Raw genomic sequence first — 20,478 nt, 5'->3', positions numbered from 1 at the left:
TGTGGTTGGTCTGTGGAACTCCTTGCCACAGGATGTGGTGATGGCGTCTAGCCTGGACACCTTTAAAAGGGGATTGGACAAGTTTCTGGAGGAAAAATCCATTACAGGTTACAAACCATGATGTGTATGCGCAACCTCCTGATTTTAGAAATGGGCTATGTCAGAAGGCCAGATGCAAGGGAGGGCACCAGGATGAGGTCTCTTGTTATCTGGTGTGCTTCCTGGGACATTTGGTGGGCTGCTGTGAGATACAGGAAGCTGGACTAGATGGGCCTATGGCCTGATCCAGTGGGGCTGTTCTTATGTTCTTATGTTATGGTTTTTTTGCCATTGTGATTTTGTTCTGCATTGACTCAGTGTGTGCGTGTTTTATGATGTTAAATTATTCTTGAAACACCACTGAAGGTGCAGCATATTTGCAAATACGTTGTGCAACCGAATTGAAGCATTAATACTCACGATTAATATACCGGCACATGCTCTGCAGAGACTTCCAGTCCCCCCAGCTGGATTCTGGCTGTTGCCTTGTAGATGTTCTCCTCTTCCCCTCTCAGATGTAACCCAATGAAACAAGAAAGGAGTCAGAAATACCCGCAATTCTCTGACTAAAAGGCTTTTATTAGACCAACAGATACGGCCGTTTTGGGCCTCGAGGGCAGTTGTATGCAGCTAATGGTTGCAATATGGGGCCAAAGACGTGTTACAAGTCACGAGGAATCTATTCTAAGCATCGGAAACATCAGAAGGAAGCAGGGCCAATGTGTGGGAAGCGAGGCTGCCATGGGCCAGCCACCAAGCCTCCTTGGGAACGGAAATGAGGAGAGCCGGGTCATCCTGCAACCTGGCTCCTCCGCAGCCGAAAGAAACTAATAGCTTGACCGCGAGATTAGCACCCATTCAATCAATCAGATCAACATAGTGCCAGAATCACATCATCAGAACAGATCAAAACCAGCTCTAAAGGGAGGGGATTCTAACAGGGGACAAGTCCTTATTTACAGAGATGTCTTGCCTTGATGCAGCATTTTTCTTCCTTTGTCATTTTGCTTTGATATTGTTACCTTTGATCCTCTCCTCTGCCCCCACTTTGATTCGTCTCTACTCCTGATCGAATTAATTAAAACAGGTTTTCAACCATTTAATTACTAGGCATGATGGTGAAAAGAAATGGTATCTCAAACTCTAAACACAGATGGCTGTCTCTCTCCAGGGAGCATCACCAAACCGCAACCAAAGAAGAGCATGTGAGCAGCATGCTGTCCCTTTTACGGAGGGAACATTACAGCACCAACCATGCCGGGTGGAGCTAGAGGGGATGGGAGTTGCATATGACGGCCTTAATTACCAGGCACTTCTGAGTTTGGAAATAGCATATGCTAGGAAGGTTTGTTGGCCATGTTTGTGCACAGATCTTAGAGGGCGGCTTCCTCTTGAGCTAAAGATATATATATATATTTATTTATAATCCACCTTTCTCCCCAAGGTGGCAAGATATCTTCTGGTCAGCAGCTTGACCGCAAGCAGGAACTCAAAGGCTGAGAAAGTCCCCCTGCAAATTCATAAACATGGCCGTAGTTCAGTCCAAGGAGAACAGCCCCCAAACTGCTCAGTGAGCAGGACTTGTTGTGGGGTTCTAACTCCATGGTCCGCAGACCATTCAGAAGAGCAGTGTGATCCTTTTCTGAGGCAACAGACTGTGGCCCTAGAAGATACATCTAAAGGCTATCAAATGCCATAAAGCAACCAGGCTCCAAGGCAAAACTGCAGTCCCTTTTCAATTCCTTGAGACCTGAACTGAGACAGATTTTGAGAGAATTCATAAGGGCTCGGCGATGCCCTAGTACCTGTTGGAACAACATTGCTGCTCCCGTGGAGCTGTTCCAGGTCCTGACTCTGCTGGGTGATGCCTGATGCTCAGCCACACTACATATGACCTTGCTTGCTATTTATCATAATTTTTCCTGCAACTGGTCTCCTTCAGGCATTACTCAGTTAACCCCATAGGCCCTACTCCAGTGTAGCAGGACAATGCATTAACAACACAATCCTATGCCTGTCTGCTCAGAAGTAAGTCTCACTGAGTTCAGTAGGGCTTACTCCCAAGTAGTCAGGCTGCAGCCTAATTCTCTGAAAAGGAAGCAGATGTACAAGTGCCCACTGTAGTGGCCCTGTCAGCCCTCTTCCTTTACTGGTTGAACTGATGTAGGTTCAGCTGTGGGATCCTCACTGCAGAGATGGCAATGATGTGGGTCTTGTAGGAGTTACACTGGTGTACAGCCATCCAGTGGGGGAATATCCCACTGTGGTGTTCCTTCTTAGCCAGCAGCAATGGAGAAGCATGAACAGGGAACAGAGGAGTTAACACTGAGACAAGGTTAATCATAAAAACCCAGGAAGTAATTAATAAAATGATGGTGATAAAAATGAAGAAGGAAAACATTATAAGGATAAAGGAGTTCATGATGATGATAAACCACTGGATGACCTGGTTTCAGCCACGAAGGTAACAACCACGAAAGGTAGCCATGGCAACGAGCCTGTTTAATTTCCTGAGATGGTGAGTGCCATGAGAGGAAGGAAGATCCTTGCTCTTGCCTTTTTCTTTCTTCCAGGCCTTTCTTCCTTGGCCAGGAAGGGATTTGAAATCTGCTTAGTCGGTGGTGGTCTCTTTTTAAGGCAAGATTATTTCTGCCACTCTTGGCAATGCCAATATTTAAAATGCCACAGTTGTGTGGCAAGTACCAGTATGCAGTTGGAAAACACAGAACGGTGGCACAGAAGGGTCATTCTCAGAAACAAAACGATACCTTGAGGGTTTCCATTAACACCTCAAAATGGTTAGTTCAGGGCTATTCTCCAGAATCAACACTCCATGTTTACTTGGTCAGGGAATCTCCCACTGTTACAGGAGCAAACTCCTTTTGGATTATCTTGACCATAATTTATGAACCCGGTGCTGTAGCTGGAGGGGGCGGCGGAACACTCAGCCTGGCAGGGAGGTGGGCGAGCGGCCCCTCCCTTCGGAGCCATTCCTGGTGGGGGGGAGGAAACGGAGCCATATGGCTCCTTTTTGCCACCCCTGCCGGGAATGGCTCCAAAGGGAGGGGCCGCTCGCCCACCTCCCTGTGAGGCTGAGTGCTCCACCCCCTCCAGCTACGCCACCGTACAAACCCATTCAATGTCGTTAAAGAGCTGATTTTGCTGATTATGCAAGTAATGTGGGAACTGCTGCCAGATCCTGGCTTAGCTTACAGTTTCATTACCATCGCTAGGAAACAAGAGTTAGAAATTGGCAAGATTGCCTCCCTTTGTAATATTTTTTGTCCCCTATGACGTAAAAATGACTGTTCTTCTTCAGCTTATGTGTGTCTGAAGCCAACGTTCACAGGCAACAAAGTACACGTGCACACAGCGCAGGCACAACGTTCTGGAACTTTCTGCTGGCTCTCAGGAAAACACTGATTTCCATCCATTGTTTGGAAACCCCACCTGGAAAGGTGTCCACCCCCTCCTCAGTGAAGAAGTTACTGCCCTCTCTGCTGTGATGAAACACATACAAATTAGGAACCCTAGATTGTCCCAGGGTCACCCCCCTCCCTTTCAGTAACAGGCCAAAAGGTTAACTACTAGATCAAATGAGAAACCAAACTGAATTCTAGAGTTTGCTGTCTCAGGACAACTGGTTTGGCAAACAAGCGCCAGACTGGTTTTCCAGTGTAGCAGGTGAATGTTGCATTCTTTGTTCCCCTCAGCCTTAATTTGTTGGGTGCAAATACACAGGATTTGTCGTCGTCCCCCATTTGAAGTGGGATAAGTTGAACTGACAAATTGTTTCAATTAGAACCCAATTATCTTGCGTTGGAGAGTTGCTGCATTCAAAACACAAGTTATCTACTAAATCCAACCACCCATCCTAATGAGATAAGAAATTGGATTTTGCATAATGGTTGTTTTCTATGTGCAAGGAATGTGCCCTTGTGAGCCTCCCCCCCCCCCCCAGTCTAATGCAGTACAGCCCAGATACAGGTTTACTGCCTTAATGGCAGATGAGATGGAGGAAGCCATAGCTGTTTTTCATGAGTCTGCCCCATTCATCTCTAGAATGGGGGGGGGGGGGAGGATAAAGTCTAATTTTATGAATGCAGATGGGGGGATTGGAATCCTCCTGTCTTACCATCCCATTTCAGTGCACTTTCAGTACTGGAGCTGGGCTGAGAAGAAAGTGCTTAATGCACTGGAGAAAGAAGGCTCTCCTTTCTCTGCATTCATTTTGTTGTAAAAAGAAGATTTTCCAGAAGATAAAAAGAAGTTGTAGAACTGTGTGTGGCAGACACAGGAAGAACAAACAGAAGCAAGCCTTCCTAGCCACTTAACATTGATAAACCACACGTGTTCTACTATGTGGTAGACACAGTAGAACCTGGGATTTGTGGTGAACCTGAGCTACCTCAAGCATCCCCTTGGACAAAAAAGTGGCAATTGAATTTTTAAAAATAATGAAGAATGAAACAGCTGCCGTGCCTGTATGTCAGTGATTTTCAACCAGTGTGCTGCGGCAAATTGGTGTACCTCAAAAGGTCCACAGGTGTGCAATGGGAGTTTGGACCACAGCAGTTGAAAAGAGCTGAAAAACTCTTCTGGGTTCTGTGGCTCTGTTTCTAGGGCAACTGCCTGTAGTGACGAATTTCTGCCTCTCTTCAGCAGAGGAAGAAGGACAGACAATTTGTTGCTACAGACAGTTGTCCTAGAAACAGAGCCACAGAACCCAGAAGAATCTCCTGGAAGTTGAAAGTGGTATCAAAAGGGGCAAAGACCATAGAGATGTGCCATGAGAAGAAAAATATTGAAAAATGCTGCTGTATGTTATCAACCCTCCTGACTCCAGCGTGAGAACCTGCCCCATTTCTACAAAAATCATGTGACCCTTTTTCTCTGCCCCCCACCCAACAAAAAGCCCTTTACCCATGACCGATTCACCCTACATGGCTGAATATGCAGACGGGGTGATAATCCAAGGCCAACATCGTTGAGGGTATTCCACGAAAAAGGCCACAAGGAGAGAGAAGGTGGAGATAAAGAGGACCGGAAGCAAATGCATTCAGCATCAAAGGATTCTTGCTACCTGCCCCAACGCCTTTAGAAGCTTTAGGATCTCCATACGTACAGTCCCCACCCAAAGTGACAGGAGCAGAGGATTCCTTTTGGCATCCAAGTGGCTCAGTGGCAACTGATGCATAATCAGGAATGGACTCCCATTTGGGCGAAGAGAGAAATGCAAAGTGGAAATGAAAAAGAACCAAAAAGCCGACGTGTCACCAGGTCTCTGGAAACTTTGTTATCAGCCAAAAGAGCAAAAAATAGCAAAGCAAACACACACAGCACAGAGGGCCAGGGAGGGCCATGGATCGCGGCCTAGCTGTAGGGCGCCAAGTCTGAGTTGTCCTTCCTCTTCTCCAGATTTTTCCCCCCTACTAAAAACATTTGGTTTCATTGGCCTGGAATCATCGGCCACCAGATATTCTCCTCTGTGTTCCAGCGAGGTCAGTTCCTGAAGAAAACAGAATGCAGCTCTCGTCTCGATGTAGTCCTGAGAAAAAGCCACCCGGCATCCCGGTCTCCTTACTGCATGGGACCCCGCGAGTTGTAGAAGTCTGGGACTGGCAGGCCAGTGTGAAGTGTCACCTGCAAGCAAAATCACTTGGTAGCACAGAGCTGGACCTGAAGGGCATTTCAAACTGGTAATTTCACTGAAATGTGGGTGCTTCCTTTTCCTGTGGTCAGAAAGCCAACCCCGGACATATTTTTATTTTAAAGAATTAAATATGTAATGTACCTTATTCCCAAAACCCTGGGCAAGCAACGCTACACTGCCACTCAAAGTGATTCTGTATAATAATTATGAGAAAATCTGAGAAAACAAACACACACATCAAAATGTAGGTCAAAATCTGAAAAAGTAACTCTTCTGGGTTCTGCAGCTCTGTTTCTAGGGCAACTGCCTGTAGTAACAAAAATAACCTATTTTGTGGCTGCAACTCTTAACAGTCTTACCTAGAGTGAGCCCCACTGAACCCAGCAAGGCTTCCTTCCAAGGCAACATGCACATGAGTTCAACAGGTTCTTTTAAACCTGGTAGTGGCTCTTGTGATGCCAGAGTTATGGGTCTGTTTCTCCCAACTGAAGACGGAGTCAGAGCTCAGTGGAAAAGCACCTCCTTTGTCTGTAGGTTCAATCCCTGCATTGCCAGGTAGGTAGGGCTGGGAAAGGCCCCTCAGCCTGAAACACCAAGAGCCACTGAACTGGCTGGACCAAGGGTCTCACCATGGAACCACTGTTCGTACAGTTCTGACAGAACAGGAGAAAATGCCCACACATGATGGCACCGAGTATCAAACTTCCTGAAAAATTTGGCTTGCTTTCTTTCCCAAAAAAGCACATTCATAGTCCTTGCTACTGTGAAATTAAGCTTGATGTATGTGGCAATCAGGGCAATGCTATCCATGTCTACCCAGCTAAGTCCCATTTAGTTTAATGGGGCTTACTCCCAAGGAAGTGTGCATAGGATCGCAGCCAATGTCTGGCTGAGGTCTCCCATCACAACTCTCCATGACCAGGAGAAGCAACATAAAATGCTCATTGGCCCTCCTTGATGGAGAAGGTCAAAATGAGCAAAATGTGCAGAATTAATTTAGACTGCAGAATTTCAGATGACTTTGCCCCAAAACAGGATTTATTTCTTGTGCAAGCAGCACTAACTATGATAAGGCTGCTCTCTCCACCAAAATTCTTGCCATCCCACCCAAGAGACATGCTTTACAGCCTCTGCTGCTCACTTGCCAGCCAACCCACCCCTTTTCAGTCCTTACTTGAACATTTCTGTTCAGACTGACAGCAGGAAAGAAGATGCCCTCCAGGTTCTCAAAGGCCACAGGCCCCTGCTGGTCCTCGTTGATGGAGAAGGTCAAGGTTCTCCTGGTGAGGTCAAGCAAAACACCAACAGTAGCCCCTTTGGTGATGCCTCCTTCAGTCCTGTCAGGGAGGAAGCAGAGGAAGTGGGCATATGAGGAGCCTGTGCAAGCACATCTTTTCGAGGGCTCTTCGTGGTGACTTGGCCAGACGTGCCAGTATGAGAGGAACACGCTTCCGTGATTACATAGGCACTTATGAGCACCTGAGCTAAGTGAGGAGGAGGAGGAGCAGTGTGTGCAAGTGCCGATCGCATGCATGTTGCTGTCACAGCCCAGAACGGCCCCAGCAGTAAGTTGGAGGACTTGCGCATGCACCGTGGCACCTGCAGTACTTAACACGCCACTCCACTACACAGCTTCACCACTGCTGTGACAGAAAAGAGCCTCATGCACGTGACCGCCTGTCATGAATAAGTACATGTTAGGCCTAGGTTGGCAGCAGAAGCCTGAACCAAACTAAGACCGTGTAACGGAGAAGTTGCTAGCAGTTGCCAGCTGCAGGAATGTGAGTAAATAAACAAAAAGATTGTTGTCTCTCCTTTGCTGGCCAGAAAGGACAGACAACAAGAATTACAACCCATTGGAATGTTTAGCACCTTAGCAGACGGAGAGGCGCCTGATCAAGTGTGATGGAGTGCAGCTGTGGATCTCCAGTTGGGAGGGGTAAAAAACTAAGAGGGGTTAGCAACCAGGCCAACTTCCAGAAGGTTCTGTTCCTCAAGGGTTCTGATTGGACAGTCTAAATAGTATGAAGTCACCTCAGCACTATTAGCATAAGAAGTAAAATAATGAGTGCCCAAGGGGTGTGTGGGTTCCCTCTTGGACAGAGTTTTGAGAGCAACATCCTGCACGCATGTGAGCTCCATTGTCCATCATGGGCACCTGGCCTCATAGGTAGCCCTGGCGCTAAGAGATCTACAAGAGTAACTGACCCAGGTGAGAGATAGGGATTAATAGAGATAGCCAGCTAGCTTTATTATTTTATTGCTGATAAGTTTCCTAGATGTTTATGGCTCTAGCATTTGCTGCCTTATTGTAGAGTGTGTAACCTTAGTAGTAGTTGGCAACCTTCAGTCTCGAAAGACTATGGTATCGCGCTCTGAAAGGTGGTTCTGGAACAGCATCTAGTGTGGCTGAAAAGGCCAATTCGGGAGTGACAATCCCTTCCACACTGGGGGCAAGTGCAGTCTGTCCCTGGTCTGTCTCCCTGGCTATGGGCCTTCCTCTTTGCCTCTTAGCCTCAGACTGTTGGCCAAGTGTCTCTTCAAACTGGGAAAGGCCATGCTGCACAGCCTGCCTCCAAGCGGGCCGCTCAGAGGCCAGGGTTTCCCACTTGTTGAGGTCCACTCCTAAGGCCTTCAGATCCCTCTTGCAGATGTCCTTGTATCTCAGCTGTGGTCTACCTGTAGGGCACTTTCCTTGCACGAGTTCTCCATAGAGGAGATCCTTTGGGATCCGGCCATCATCCATTCTCATGACATGACCGAGCCAACGCAGGCGTCTCTGTTTCAGTAGTGCATACATGCTAGGGATTCCAGCACGTTCCAGGACTGTGTTGTTTGGAACTTTGTCCTGCCAGGTGATGCCGAGAATACGTCGGAGGCAGCGCATGTGGAAAGCATTCAGTTTCCTCTCCTGTTGTGAGTGAAGAGTCCATGACTCGCTGCAGTACAGAAGTGTACTCAGGACGCAAGCTCTGTAGACCTGGATCTTGGTATGTTCCATCAGCTTCTTGTTGGACCAGACTCTCTTTGTGAGTCTGGAAAACGTGGTAGCTGCTTTACCGATGTGTTTGTTTAGCTCGTAACCTTATGTACTTAATAAACTCAAATCTCTTTTACTAAGCTGTTTCATTGTCTGTTGGGGACAAAGGTTCAGAATCCTACCTAGCTGTTCAGCAAGCTACCAAGTGCTCATTGAGGTCTAGTAACTTGAGGACTGGGGCTTTAATTGGAGAAGGAGCTCAGTGCCTGCAAGGGATAGAGTTAAGCCCAGAAGGTCTCAGTGTCCCTGGACGAAGGCACTGGCACGTACAGGGTGGTGGCAGTACTACTGGGCAAGGGGCCTTGAGGGCTTTAGGGTTCAAAAACCAAGAACTGAAGGCCCCCAAACCCCCCTTTGTTTACGACACTGCCAAATACACAGCAGAAGCCACAGAAGCTGTGGACTGACTTGGCACCTCTCTGAGCAATGGACTCGGCTGCTCAGAAACAGAACTCAGGCTCTGCATGCCGGAGGTCCCAGCAACTCTGATTGACTAACAGGGTCACAGCTAGGCAGAAGGAGGGGTTTACTGGGGACCACATACCTGTTGGTGTGAGAATTGTTGTGCATGAACCAGCTCCGGTTATTGTCCACATACATGGCCCAAGCCTTGTCGTCCTTCCCCAGCATGACATCCTTCAGAACGTCCACCCGGGCAACCCCAAAGGCTGGGTCTGGGTGGTTGTCGTAACGGTCAATGGACAACTCCCAATAGTGGAGCCCTTTGGAAAAGCCAGTTTTGCCCAGCACGACCCTGTCATCGTAGCTGTTGCAGGTGACCGTCAGGTTGTCGTTGGAGAAGATGATGTCGGAGTGGGCGGTGCTGGGGTCGAAAGAGAACCAGGCCACTGAAACACACACCCAGCAGAAGTTGTTACTGTCATGAACGAAAGGGCAGGCGCTGCTGAGCAGAGGTGCACAGGTGGGACATAAAAGCATTGCATGCCATGCCAGGAGGACATTTGGATCTGCGGGGGGTGCTGTGAGCTGGCCTTTTCCCAGGGCTTCCAGGAAGAGGGTACCAGGCAAATCCAAAAGGCAGCACAGAAAGTCAGACTGGGGTGACTACAAGAAGCGATGTCTCTTCAGCACAGTCCCTGTTAAATAGACTGGGGGCTCAGTGAAAGAAAGAACCAAAATGGGATGGAAGCTACTGAGAGGAGCCTGGCTGTACTTCCCCAGTGCAACCAGCAAGTGGGTCCAGCAGGGGTCCAGGAAAAGAGCCTGTTTCCAACATGCAATGCTGGAATGCAATGACACATGCAATGCTCCAGGTACGAGTTTCTCCTGAGAAGAAGGGCATCTGGTTGTCCATAGCGGGAAACCGACCCTACCGATCTGAGTTCACTGGGCACTTGGTATTCTCTAACCGACATGGTTCTGTTTGCTTTCTCTGCACAAATCCCACCCATCCTTACCTCAATCCTCTAGGAAGGCAGTTGGCTCAGTCTTTTCACTGGTCAGTGCTTCAAAACCTCCAATGCCAGAACTCAGGGCTACAGGGGACACGCAGCTGCCACCAAAAACAGCAACCCAACCCCACATTTTCATTTGTAGGCCTGAGGCTGCCATTTTCAGAGGCAGCCACACCTCTCCTGCAACATAGACAACTTTTGTCTTTGCATAGACAAAAGCATGACTGGGTGCTAGTTTACTCTCGCCATGCTTGAGGCAGAAGAGCCATAGGAATTGGTCATAATAAGCAAAAGCTGTACACTGTGCAAATGTGGAGGAAGAATTGCAGGCAGGGCTTGTGGTGACGCTGCAGATGAGGGCACTGCCAAGGGCTCAGTGCAAAACAGGCAGGGCAAATGGTTGTCTCTGAACAGTCAGTTGCACCAGAACCCACCCAGTTACTGTGCTATTGTGAGCACATGGTGCATCTGTGGAATTCCGATGCACTCCTGGTGGGCTGTCCTGCCAAAAAGGGTTGAGCAAACAGGGTGGGATTCCCAGTTGTACGCTCAGAGCTTTCTCCTATTGTGCCTTCTCTCCCTGGACTGAACGGAGCATTTCTGAGTGAGACTCCCACATACAGCTGGTCTGTGCACATAGGGGCTGCCATATTCTCTTCCATGTGTCATGGAACATGCAACATATAAAATGAGAATTCCCAATAGGATGCGCAGCATTGTCCCAACACAGACAAGGATGGAAGAGCCCATGTGCATGCTGAACTTCACTGCGAACTCTGGGTAGTGAGGTGGGCACATCCCAACTGCCTGGCTGTGACCACATTACAAGAAGACGTCTCACAGAGAAGACATCACCAGGACAGCACACAAAGAAAGCCTAGCATATGACCAGGCCGCACAGGTTTTAAAAGAACCCTCTCTCGCCCGTCAGTGTGTTTCTTCCCCCGACCCGCTTTCCCCCATGCTCCCAGGAGTTTCATACCTGCTACCAGTTTTTTAATATCAACTGTTGTCATTCCAGGTGAAGTGCATGAAGGGGAACAAATAAGAGCACAGTCGGTATTTATATATAGAGACTAAAGAGTCAGTGGCGGCTTTTGTTCAGGGACTGGTCTGTGGACTACAAACTTTTCTCTGCTCCCTCCCTCCCCCCCCCCACACAGTTAAACATGACATGCACCTCAGATCACACAGCTGTGCAGATGGGAGGGAAGAAGGTGGACAAAGCGGATCTGGCTAGTTCCAAAAAAGGCCCTGGTTTTTCAGAATACCTGCCCTCTCACAGCTCCACCAGAAACCAAATAGAAAAGCAGACTATTCTGTCCTCTTTCATCAAAAAGAAAATCCAGTCAAGTTTTCAAACTACTGTACAAGGGCTGATTCCAAGCTGGCTCTGCGGGAGCCTTTCCCCCAGTTTATGCCCCAATCCAGCAATTCCTTGTGAGTACAGAGGTACCAACATGTGTACATTGAGCCAGTGCAGAGAAGTGGTTTGAGCGCTGGGGAGACCCAGACTTGAATCCCTGAACAGTCCTGATGCTCCTTGGGTGACTCCAGACTAACTGTGTACTCTTGGCCCATCCCACCTCACAGGGTTGTTGTGACTGCTCACTGTCCTTCCTTGGCCCTCTGCAAACTTCCCTGTCTGCAGAATTCATCTGAACACATCCTGTTAGCAACTCACACTTGGCTCCTCATTTCCCTTTGCCTGGGTCTGCATGGTTTCCTAGTTCTTGGCCCCCCCCCAATTACTTGTTTCTCTCTCCATACTCCCCTGTCTGGATGTCTGCTTGCTTGCCATTGAGCTACAATTTTGTCTTGGCTAGACCAGCTTGCTGGAGAAGGTCAAAACCTGCAGAGATTTGGCTTCTCCCCCTCCTGGATCCTGCAAGGGTTGACTGAAGTGGCTCCATTGGGATGCATGAGGGAGGCAGCCTGCAGAAGTGCCTTATGGGCTAAGTCAAGTAAGGGAGGGGTAAAACGACATGCCTTTGAAAATAGCCATTTCTCATTTTGGAATCACTCTCTGGGATGATGGTTTTCTCGCTTGGTTTCAAGTCACCACGAACAAGAACGGAGAGGACGGGACAAACATTTTCTTGGACTTACACACCGGGCGTCCCTTCACTAGAGACAAATAAGCGAGTCAGGGAAGACAGGACTGAAACAACGAAAATGCCATTGAGGCGGAAGAAATATACTTGCCTAATTGAGAGAAGGGTCCTGACTGAGTCTCAAAACCTATAAAGAGAGACTACATTTCACACGTCGACACTCAAAATGACCACCAGGCTTGTGTCACTCAAAAGGCCGCAAAAGCTCTCACAAAAGTCAGCACCAAGCTTGAGCAAGTTGCCAGATTCTTTGGAGAAGCCCAAGCTCAAACAGAGCAGGGCGCATCTTGTGTGCCTGCAGGTTCGCCCCTTGAACACCCCCAGTGCTAAAACTAGAACATCAGGCCAGCCACTCTTGGGCACAGGTTGCTGGACAAGATGGCCTCCCTTGGTCTGCCTCAGTAGTCAGGCTCTTCGAATGTTCTCAGCATGAATGGGGTTTGGCAGCCTGAGAATTCCAGCTGTGCTTGACATCCTTCTAGGGTCACTTCCTTGGCCTCACGTACGCCAAGCGTCCTCCCCCTTCTCCATCACTGTTCTTTTCCTTGCTGATTTTCTCTGAACCACTAGAAAACTGGGATCATGGAACCAGAATAGCGGATGTAAAAGAAGACCTCAGGTGGCAGGTCTGCCTTTGCATCTGCCTCATCTGAGACGAGCCCTCAGGTGGCAGGTTGTGACCTGTGAGCACAGAAGGTACCCAGCCCTATTTTCATGGGATCTGGCAGGGGGGCTTTTCAAGGAATCTGGCCTTGCTCCATCTTGAGAAACCACCACCCTCAACAGGTGTAGCAATGGCATTTTTCAGGTGTGAGAAGGTTCTCCTTCCAGCCCTCCACTCCCTGCCCCACCACACCCAACTCAAGACCAGGTTACTCCAAAGGTACAAACTCCACATACAGGGAAGCAGGCAGAGCCATTAACTCTTGGTACACTGGACACAGTTAAAAAAACATTCAGGAATGGAAAATGTCAAAAGCCAGTTGAACAAAAGTAGCAGGAAACAAAACCCATAAAAGCACAAGGGGGAAAATAGAACAGAGAACAAAGGCCTGGCGGTGGGTCCTCAGCATAGCCCAAGAACTAAAACGCCAAGTCATTCCTCATTCCAAATTAGGAGGTGGAAGGAAAAATGTCTGCATGATTCTCCTTCCACTTACATTGGTGTCAGGCAGATGCGGATGGGGTTACACCAGTGTAAGCTTGCAGCAACAGGAGAATTTGTAAAAGAAGGAAGATGAAGCAGTGATCGTGGGGCAGGATGTGAGGAGGGCCTGCTGCTTCTTCGACGGTGGCTGTGGAGGAACATCAGCTAGAAGCGAGTCCTACAGTAGAAATTAAGACTGAGCGTCTGTAGAGTATCCCAGAGGTGTAAATACTCTGCCCTGGCACTTGGGCAATGATATCATGATGTCAAGTTGTGGAGAAGGAATGGGGGGGGGGTGCAAAATCACCAGCACCTCCTCCTTTATTAGGGTGGAGTCATGCACTCCCCCTTGGCGTAGCACCTGGGACATGTGCTCCTCAGGCTCCGTCCTAGTTGCACCTATGGTGCAGCCCAGGGGTCTCCAAACCCTGGCCAGATGCAACCCGCAACAAGCCTTTATCCAGCCCGCAGCAAGCCTTTGGTCCCCTGCAGGCTTCTGGCCCGGTCAACCAAATGTGACCAGAGCTGCGCTTCAGTTGTGTCTGGAGGGTGTTCTGAGGGGCAGGGAGGCCTTGCACCTCCCCTCAGTATGCCTTCTCAAGGCCTAAGAGCATCGCTTCCTGATTTTCCTGAAAAACCGTCTTTTTGGGCCGCCTGAAAGCCTTAGGCTTTCTAATGTATTTATTTAAATTTTACGTTTAAAATTTATTTTTCCGGCCCTCAACACCATGCCATATATTTGATATGGTCCTCTGGCCTAAAAGTTTAGAGACCCCTGGCGTAGCCCGTTAATGCTGCAAAATTCAGAGGCAAGCAAAGGACTGGGATGTCAGCCTTCTAGAATCTTCCTCCTACGTGGCTGCTGGTCTTCTTGCTGAAGACCTGGGTCTGGCAGCAGAACCCTGCCGTGACCAGTAGCATAGCTAGAGTGGGTGCAAAGCACTAAGTCTGGCAGAGAGCCTAACTGCAGCATGCAAGCAGTCCCTCCCTTGCCCTTCAAAGCCAGCCGTTCTGCCTCCATTTTGTTCCCCCTGCCCAGAATGGCTCTGGAGGAGAGGGGACAGGGCCACTTGCACACTGTGGTGGAACGCCTTGCAAAACTTCATGTTTGCACCCATTCTAGCTATGCCACTGGCCATGACCGTCTTTCAGAAGTTCCTGGTTAGGGTGCTCAAGCCAACACACTTTTTAAATAGCGCATTATACAGCCCTCTAAGGTTGCCCCACTTTGGAGTGCCCAATGAATGGCTGGGCACTCTCCCATGTCAAATGCCTAAGGAAATCTAGCACCTTAGAGAAAACAGTCCCACATTCTCCAGGATGTACTAGTTTTCCATGTGTACACAGGTACTTTTTTAAGTAGACGGTGGTAGAATTCAATCATGCAATCTTCCACTTCAATTCAGAACTGGTATCATTACTTCAGTTAGAAAGGAACAGCTGTAGGCAGTTCTTAAACTCAAACCTAGAAAACTTGGAAGTGGCCTCAGTCAAGCTAGTCTCTTTCAGTAGGGGATTTTGAGGGTTTGTAAAATGCTTTGTATACTAAAGCTGCAATACTATCTGCACTTTCCTGGGAGTAAGTTCCATTGAACACAACAGGACTTATTTCTGAGTAGACATGCATAGGATTGTGCCCTAAGATAGCTACATCAATGATCAACAGCACCTTCAATTCTGTGTTCCAGTCAAAATCCAGCACAAGTTGGTTTTTTCTTCAGTGGATTCACATAAGTTGAACTGATCTCCTGAAAGTTTCAACACATGTTGAGGTTCTGACGCGCAGACCCTACAAATTCATTCACACAATTCCCCCTGGACCAGTCAGGGGGAAGGAGGATTAATCAAGATGTTTCTTGCCTCCATTTGTGCATTCAACATATATGAATTCAGAAAAAGCCCAACTCTGCATGATTGGCTTGAATGCAAAATGAAGTGTGGGTGTGAGAATCTGGCCTGCTTCTATGACCAGCAAAATGTACTTTATTTGATGGGCTGTATTTTGTCCATAGAATTGGATGGCAGCCTCCAGGGTCACACTGAGGTGTGGGGGAACCCTGCCACCCTGGCACCCAGACCCTGGTGATCGCAGTAATAAGAGAGGGGTTCTGGGAACAAGTTTAGCAAATATCAGTCTTGCAAATGGCAGTCCTCTAAATCTCTCCCACAGATGTGGGAATGGGAACTATTGACTTCTGTGGAAGAAGAAGACAGCAGAGGAAATCTGTGAACTACCCTGTTGAGGAAGGAGAGATAAGAGATCAATGGGTCCAACTGATGCTTTACTGACAGCATGTGGGCATCCCATACAGACTAGGAGGGCACACTGCAGCAGATTGGAGTGATACTCGTGAGAAAATCTGCTACATCATGTTGTCTCTTTAAGATCATCAAGATATATAATTAGAAGAAAATCTCAGTGCTATTTGCAGTTTGCACACTGATGACAATTATGCTTCTTTTGCTGCACCTCAGATGAACCAATAACAACAGAGCTGCAGCGGTGACAGCCAGCTCCCACCCTGATGCTACCAGGATTTGCTTGCCAGGGCAGTTCCACAGCCTACAAACTTATGACATAGAAACAAACATGTCACACGTCAACATTATCAGAGTTTCCTCCACTCTGGCACGCAGGCCACTGACAACACTGAACAATTGATCCCACCGCACATGGATGTCATGGGTGGGAGAGGGGGCGGGGACAAAAATTAACCCAAGAAAAGCAAAACAGCCACAAAACAAGAACTGAACCCCGAAACAAAAGCAAAAATGGGGGGGACGTCCAGAAGCACAGCTCAAGAGGCAGCGCCGGCGTGCTTGGCTCACCCACCGGCCGAATTCAAGGACTGCAAGGATGAGTGCAAGCTCATTTGGTGGGACGAGGCTCTGTGCTCAAAGTAGGATCTCCCCGAAAAGCTGTTTTGCAGGTTAAGGGTGGAAGAGAAAGGGCTTGATCTACGCAGCTGTAGCCTTTCCAAGGGCACGGGAAATGTCAGGGCCTGCTCCTCAGGGTCGGAGTCTAAACGCAAGATCAAGGCAACAAACTTAAGGTCAGAGTCTGTTTCTGTGCCATCACCTGAGGTGTGACTCCAGCAAGGAACCGAAACGCAGATCTGTGTCAGTGCAATGGTGTGGCTTACCGTCCCAAGTTAGATGTGAGAAAGGGGTTCCGGAGCATAAAATGGGGCCTCTAGCCTGGACCTCCCCCTTGTTCTTGTTTAACTGTGGAACCCTGAGAACCTCCACTCTCCTTTGTGGCTGTTATACCAACAAAGCAAGCCCCTAGCCCTCTCTGAGCAGAAATAACAAAATATGCACCCCTAAAAGGAGACTATAGAACTGGAAGGAAACAACAACTGATATGAGGCAATCTGACATCCTTGTTCATCCCTCCACTATTCTCCCAATGAATTACCACTATCTTTCCCCAAGTCCTTTTCCAGTTTTTGACCAAGGACATGGAGCTGAGAATTCAGTTAACAGACAAATAAATGGCAGCAGAAGGAGGCTGTCTCCCTTGAGTGCATCATTCTGACAGCAAAGACAGTATTGCATTTTTCTGGGCGGGGGATCTGGGAGGTGTTGCAGGTGTTTATTTTTGCCCTTGGACCCCTTCCACCATGTGCTCTCATTTTCCTTTCAGACACTGCCATACAGTAATAAGGGGTTATTGAGATTGTAGTCTGTGTATGAAGAATATTTCAGGGCCGTTCTGTACGATCACTAAATACGACACAAGAGCATTTTATTCATAGTATGATGAGTGCAAGTGATTCCTCCAATGACAACAGTGCAGAGCTGGCCCATCCATGAGGCCAATGGGCAGCCCAATCCTGAGCTGCCGGCATGCAGGGCTCCCACATACCGGAATGGCTACTGCAGGATCCTGAGTGCACCGGGCAGTCACCTTTGGCTCCTCAGGGGAAGGACAGTCTCAACCCACAATGGGGCTACTCAATTCTGCGGTGGCTCTTTAGCCAGCACAGAATCAAGAAGTCCCGTGTTCGGCTGCGCAGCCCAACTCCTTCCCCTGCCATGCCTTCCTCCCGCCTCTCCCATGCCCCCACTTACCTCTCTGCCACCCAGTGGACCAGGTGAGCACTGGGTGGGGGAATGTGGGCCCAGCACTGGGCTTGGGCCCGCAGCTAGCTCCGGTGCTGGGCCCGCAGCTCTGCTCGCAAATGCGCCATACAGCACATTTGCAACTGTGTGTGCTGGCAGTGAGCTGGCACGAAAAGCACAGCATTGGGCCCCAAGGCAATTGCCTCAGACAGTAGATGGGTAGGGAAAGCCCAGTTCACTCACTGTCATGGCTCTCCTCCCACTGAGAAAGGAATGGGAAAATAGAGCAGAAGAGCCAGTGTGCGTGTGGAGGAGAAATGCTCTCGCTCACCATCCTCTCTCATCCACACTTCCTCTTCTGCTCCACCACCTCTTCTCTGACCATTCCAGGGAGTGTGGGGAGCACACCGTATCATACGACCAGGTATGGTAGAGGCAGCATTTGGCTCACCATCTCACAGAGTCACTTTGTGTTCTCACTGGAGAGCAATGGAAACGCAAGTGTGAGGCAGCTAGGCCTGGAGTGGACCGAAGATCACCAAACAGAGGCTCGGGTGGTATGGTGTCACCCCTCCTGAGGGTGACACCAAATGAGGCCAGTGCCCACCACATTCCTGTAGTGATCCTACTGCAGTCTTAGAGCCCAGGAGGGTTTGGGCTGGCCCTGCAGGACAGGTCCCAGTCAGCTTTCTCCTTGTTGTTTTACTAACACTGCATCCTTCTCGCCCTTGTGATGCTGAAACAATTTGTTTCACCCAGCATGAATGAGCCCAGAATCCAGTGAGCTGCAGCAAGGAAGTTGGAGGCTCCTGGCCACATTCCTAATGGGTTGTGGGTTCTTGGGTGCCTCCCATGGCAGCGGAGCTTTCTGAAGGACTCCAGTGGGGAGGCTCTGCCTCATCTCCCTCCCCACCTACCGCACGTCCCTGCTGTAAAGGTTTGGAGAAACAGTTCTTAGGAAGTTTCTAGGGACTCCATTTCTAGGGACAGTCTAGCAATTGTTTACACACAATATACTGTGCATAACTTATATAACATAAGGTCTCTGGCAATCTCAGAAGCACAAGACCCCAATTATTATTAATAATTTATGTATGTATTATTAATGAATACAATGTTTTTTTCTAGATCTCCTTATTTTGGTCTAGTGGGTCACGATAGATCCGTGAATTTCAATCTTTTTCGTCTCGTGGCACACTGACAAAGTACTAAAACGGTCAAGGCAGACCATCAGTTTTTTCACAATTGACAAGACGCACCATGCTATTGGAGGGGGACTCGCATCCTCCAACAGCCTTACTAGTATATGACACTCCCCCAAGATTCTGCAGCGCACCTGCAGACCATTGGGGCACACCAGTGTGCCATGGCACAGTGGTTGAAAACGGCTGCGAGAGATTGTCATTTTAAAAAGTGCTAAAAAGTTTGGGAAGCAGTGCTATACACACTTGCCTGGGACGAATTTTTGAGTAGATACACACAGGATTGCACTATTAATGAGGGGGAAATGGTATTACCAATACATCTTCAGGAATTCTCCCCCTTTTTTCTCCACCAGCAGCAACCAGACTGACTTTGGCTGAACAATGAGAAACAAGGATACCCCCCCCCCCCAAAAAAAAAACAACTTGGCTTTAAAAAATTGAAGAACTGCTTGTTTTAGGGAAGGTGACGGCTTCTGAACAATTTCAATGCTGTTAGATCTTTGACTGTCGGTTCCTGGTGTTTCAGAGCCATTCCCCTTTCCAGATTCTTAGTATATCACTTTGCTGTATTTGGCAAAAGTTTGTGAGAATCATCTGGGTCTTTGGAAGTTGCATTCAAACACGCAGGAGGCAATACACACGAAGACCTAGACCACAGTCTGTCTTTTGGCATTTTGTGGGGAAGTTTGCGATTCAAAACTCAGTGAGTTGAGATGAGGCAGTGAGAAAATGGGGCTGATGGGGGTGGCAGAGGGAGCAGAAGTTCTGGGTGGACTGTTTTCCACCTCTCTGGGTCTTGAGACATCGGCTCTGTGTTCAAGAAAATATGAACACTTGCGGAACATATTTTCAGAACAGAAGGAAAGGCGAATGTGGGCTATCCTCCCCGCCAGCCCATTCTTTCCTTGATGTTTCTTTGACTGGCACTTGGCCTGCTAAGCAAGGACAATAAGCAAAGCTATGGATCAGTTCATATGCAAGGAAGGGAGAGAGGGAGTGGCCCCCACCTTCACAGGTGCATCACAGGAAACCCTTCACCACTCATTGGAGAAGGCTCTTGCAGCCACAGCTTACCCTCCGCCGTCTGCAGGACAAGTGTCTTGCTGTAGGGGCTGACCCCGGTCTTGTTGAAGGCCTTGACACGAGCGCTGTAAGTGCTGTTGAAGTGAAGCCCGTCCACGGTGCACATGGTCTCCTTCCCAACATACACCTCCTGAGCACCAAACAGATGAAATCAGCCCATTGATTCTGCTGGGCCAGTCCTGCCTTTTCTGACTTTCAAGAATCAGGCAGGGGCCAACATTGGGATCTTTTAATGCAGAGATGCCAGGGATGGAACCTTCAGCATGCAAAGTCTGCGCTCCCCCTCCTCAAATGCAAAGTTGGCATCAGATGGCCAGACTGTGGGTGGAATTAGGAGTCTTCAAAATTTGCTGGACATTGTTGTGGCCCAGCTCTGGTTCCAAAACAGACTGGAAACTAAAGTCTTTGTAGTTTTTGTGACAACTGTGTTTTTATTTACCCTTGTGAGCGACCTTGGGCATCCCACTCTTGGGAGGAATGGGGGGTGGGGAAAGGAACATTTTAAGCTAATAAAATTTCAGATTGAAAAATTTTTTAAGATTTTTTAGATTGTGAGCCCTTTTGGGACAGGGAGCCATTAGCTATTTGATTTTTCTGTAAACCAAACCTGTAAACCGCTTCCGCTTTGTGAAATTTTAGGTGAAAAGCGGTATATAAATACTATTGTTATTATTGTTATTATTATTATTATTATTATTATTATTATTATTATTATTA

The 20,478-nt window shown here is 48.4% G+C and overlaps 1 protein-coding gene across 1 annotated transcript in view; it reads right to left on the bottom strand.

Annotated features, from left to right (window-relative positions):
• Positions 1-5,619: 5,619 nt before the first annotated feature.
• Positions 5,620-20,478, bottom strand: part of TRIM9 (tripartite motif containing 9) — a 65,436-nt gene continuing 50,577 nt past the window's right edge. The window contains exons 7-13 of the mRNA XM_066611638.1: positions 19,753-19,891; positions 16,242-16,430; positions 12,353-12,388; positions 11,130-11,153; positions 9,277-9,580; positions 6,867-7,029; positions 5,620-5,682 (exon numbers count right to left, since the gene is read on the bottom strand). Of these exons, the coding sequence (XP_066467735.1) occupies positions 5,620-5,682; positions 6,867-7,029; positions 9,277-9,580; positions 11,130-11,153; positions 12,353-12,388; positions 16,242-16,430; positions 19,753-19,891 (918 nt within the window). The remainder of the gene's footprint in view (positions 5,683-6,866; positions 7,030-9,276; positions 9,581-11,129; positions 11,154-12,352; positions 12,389-16,241; positions 16,431-19,752; positions 19,892-20,478) is intronic.

Source organism: Tiliqua scincoides, chromosome 1, assembly GCF_035046505.1.
Source record: "Tiliqua scincoides isolate rTilSci1 chromosome 1, rTilSci1.hap2, whole genome shotgun sequence".
Taxonomy (NCBI): Eukaryota; Metazoa; Chordata; class Lepidosauria; order Squamata; family Scincidae; genus Tiliqua; species Tiliqua scincoides.
This window is presented reverse-complemented; position numbering and strand designations above follow the sequence as displayed.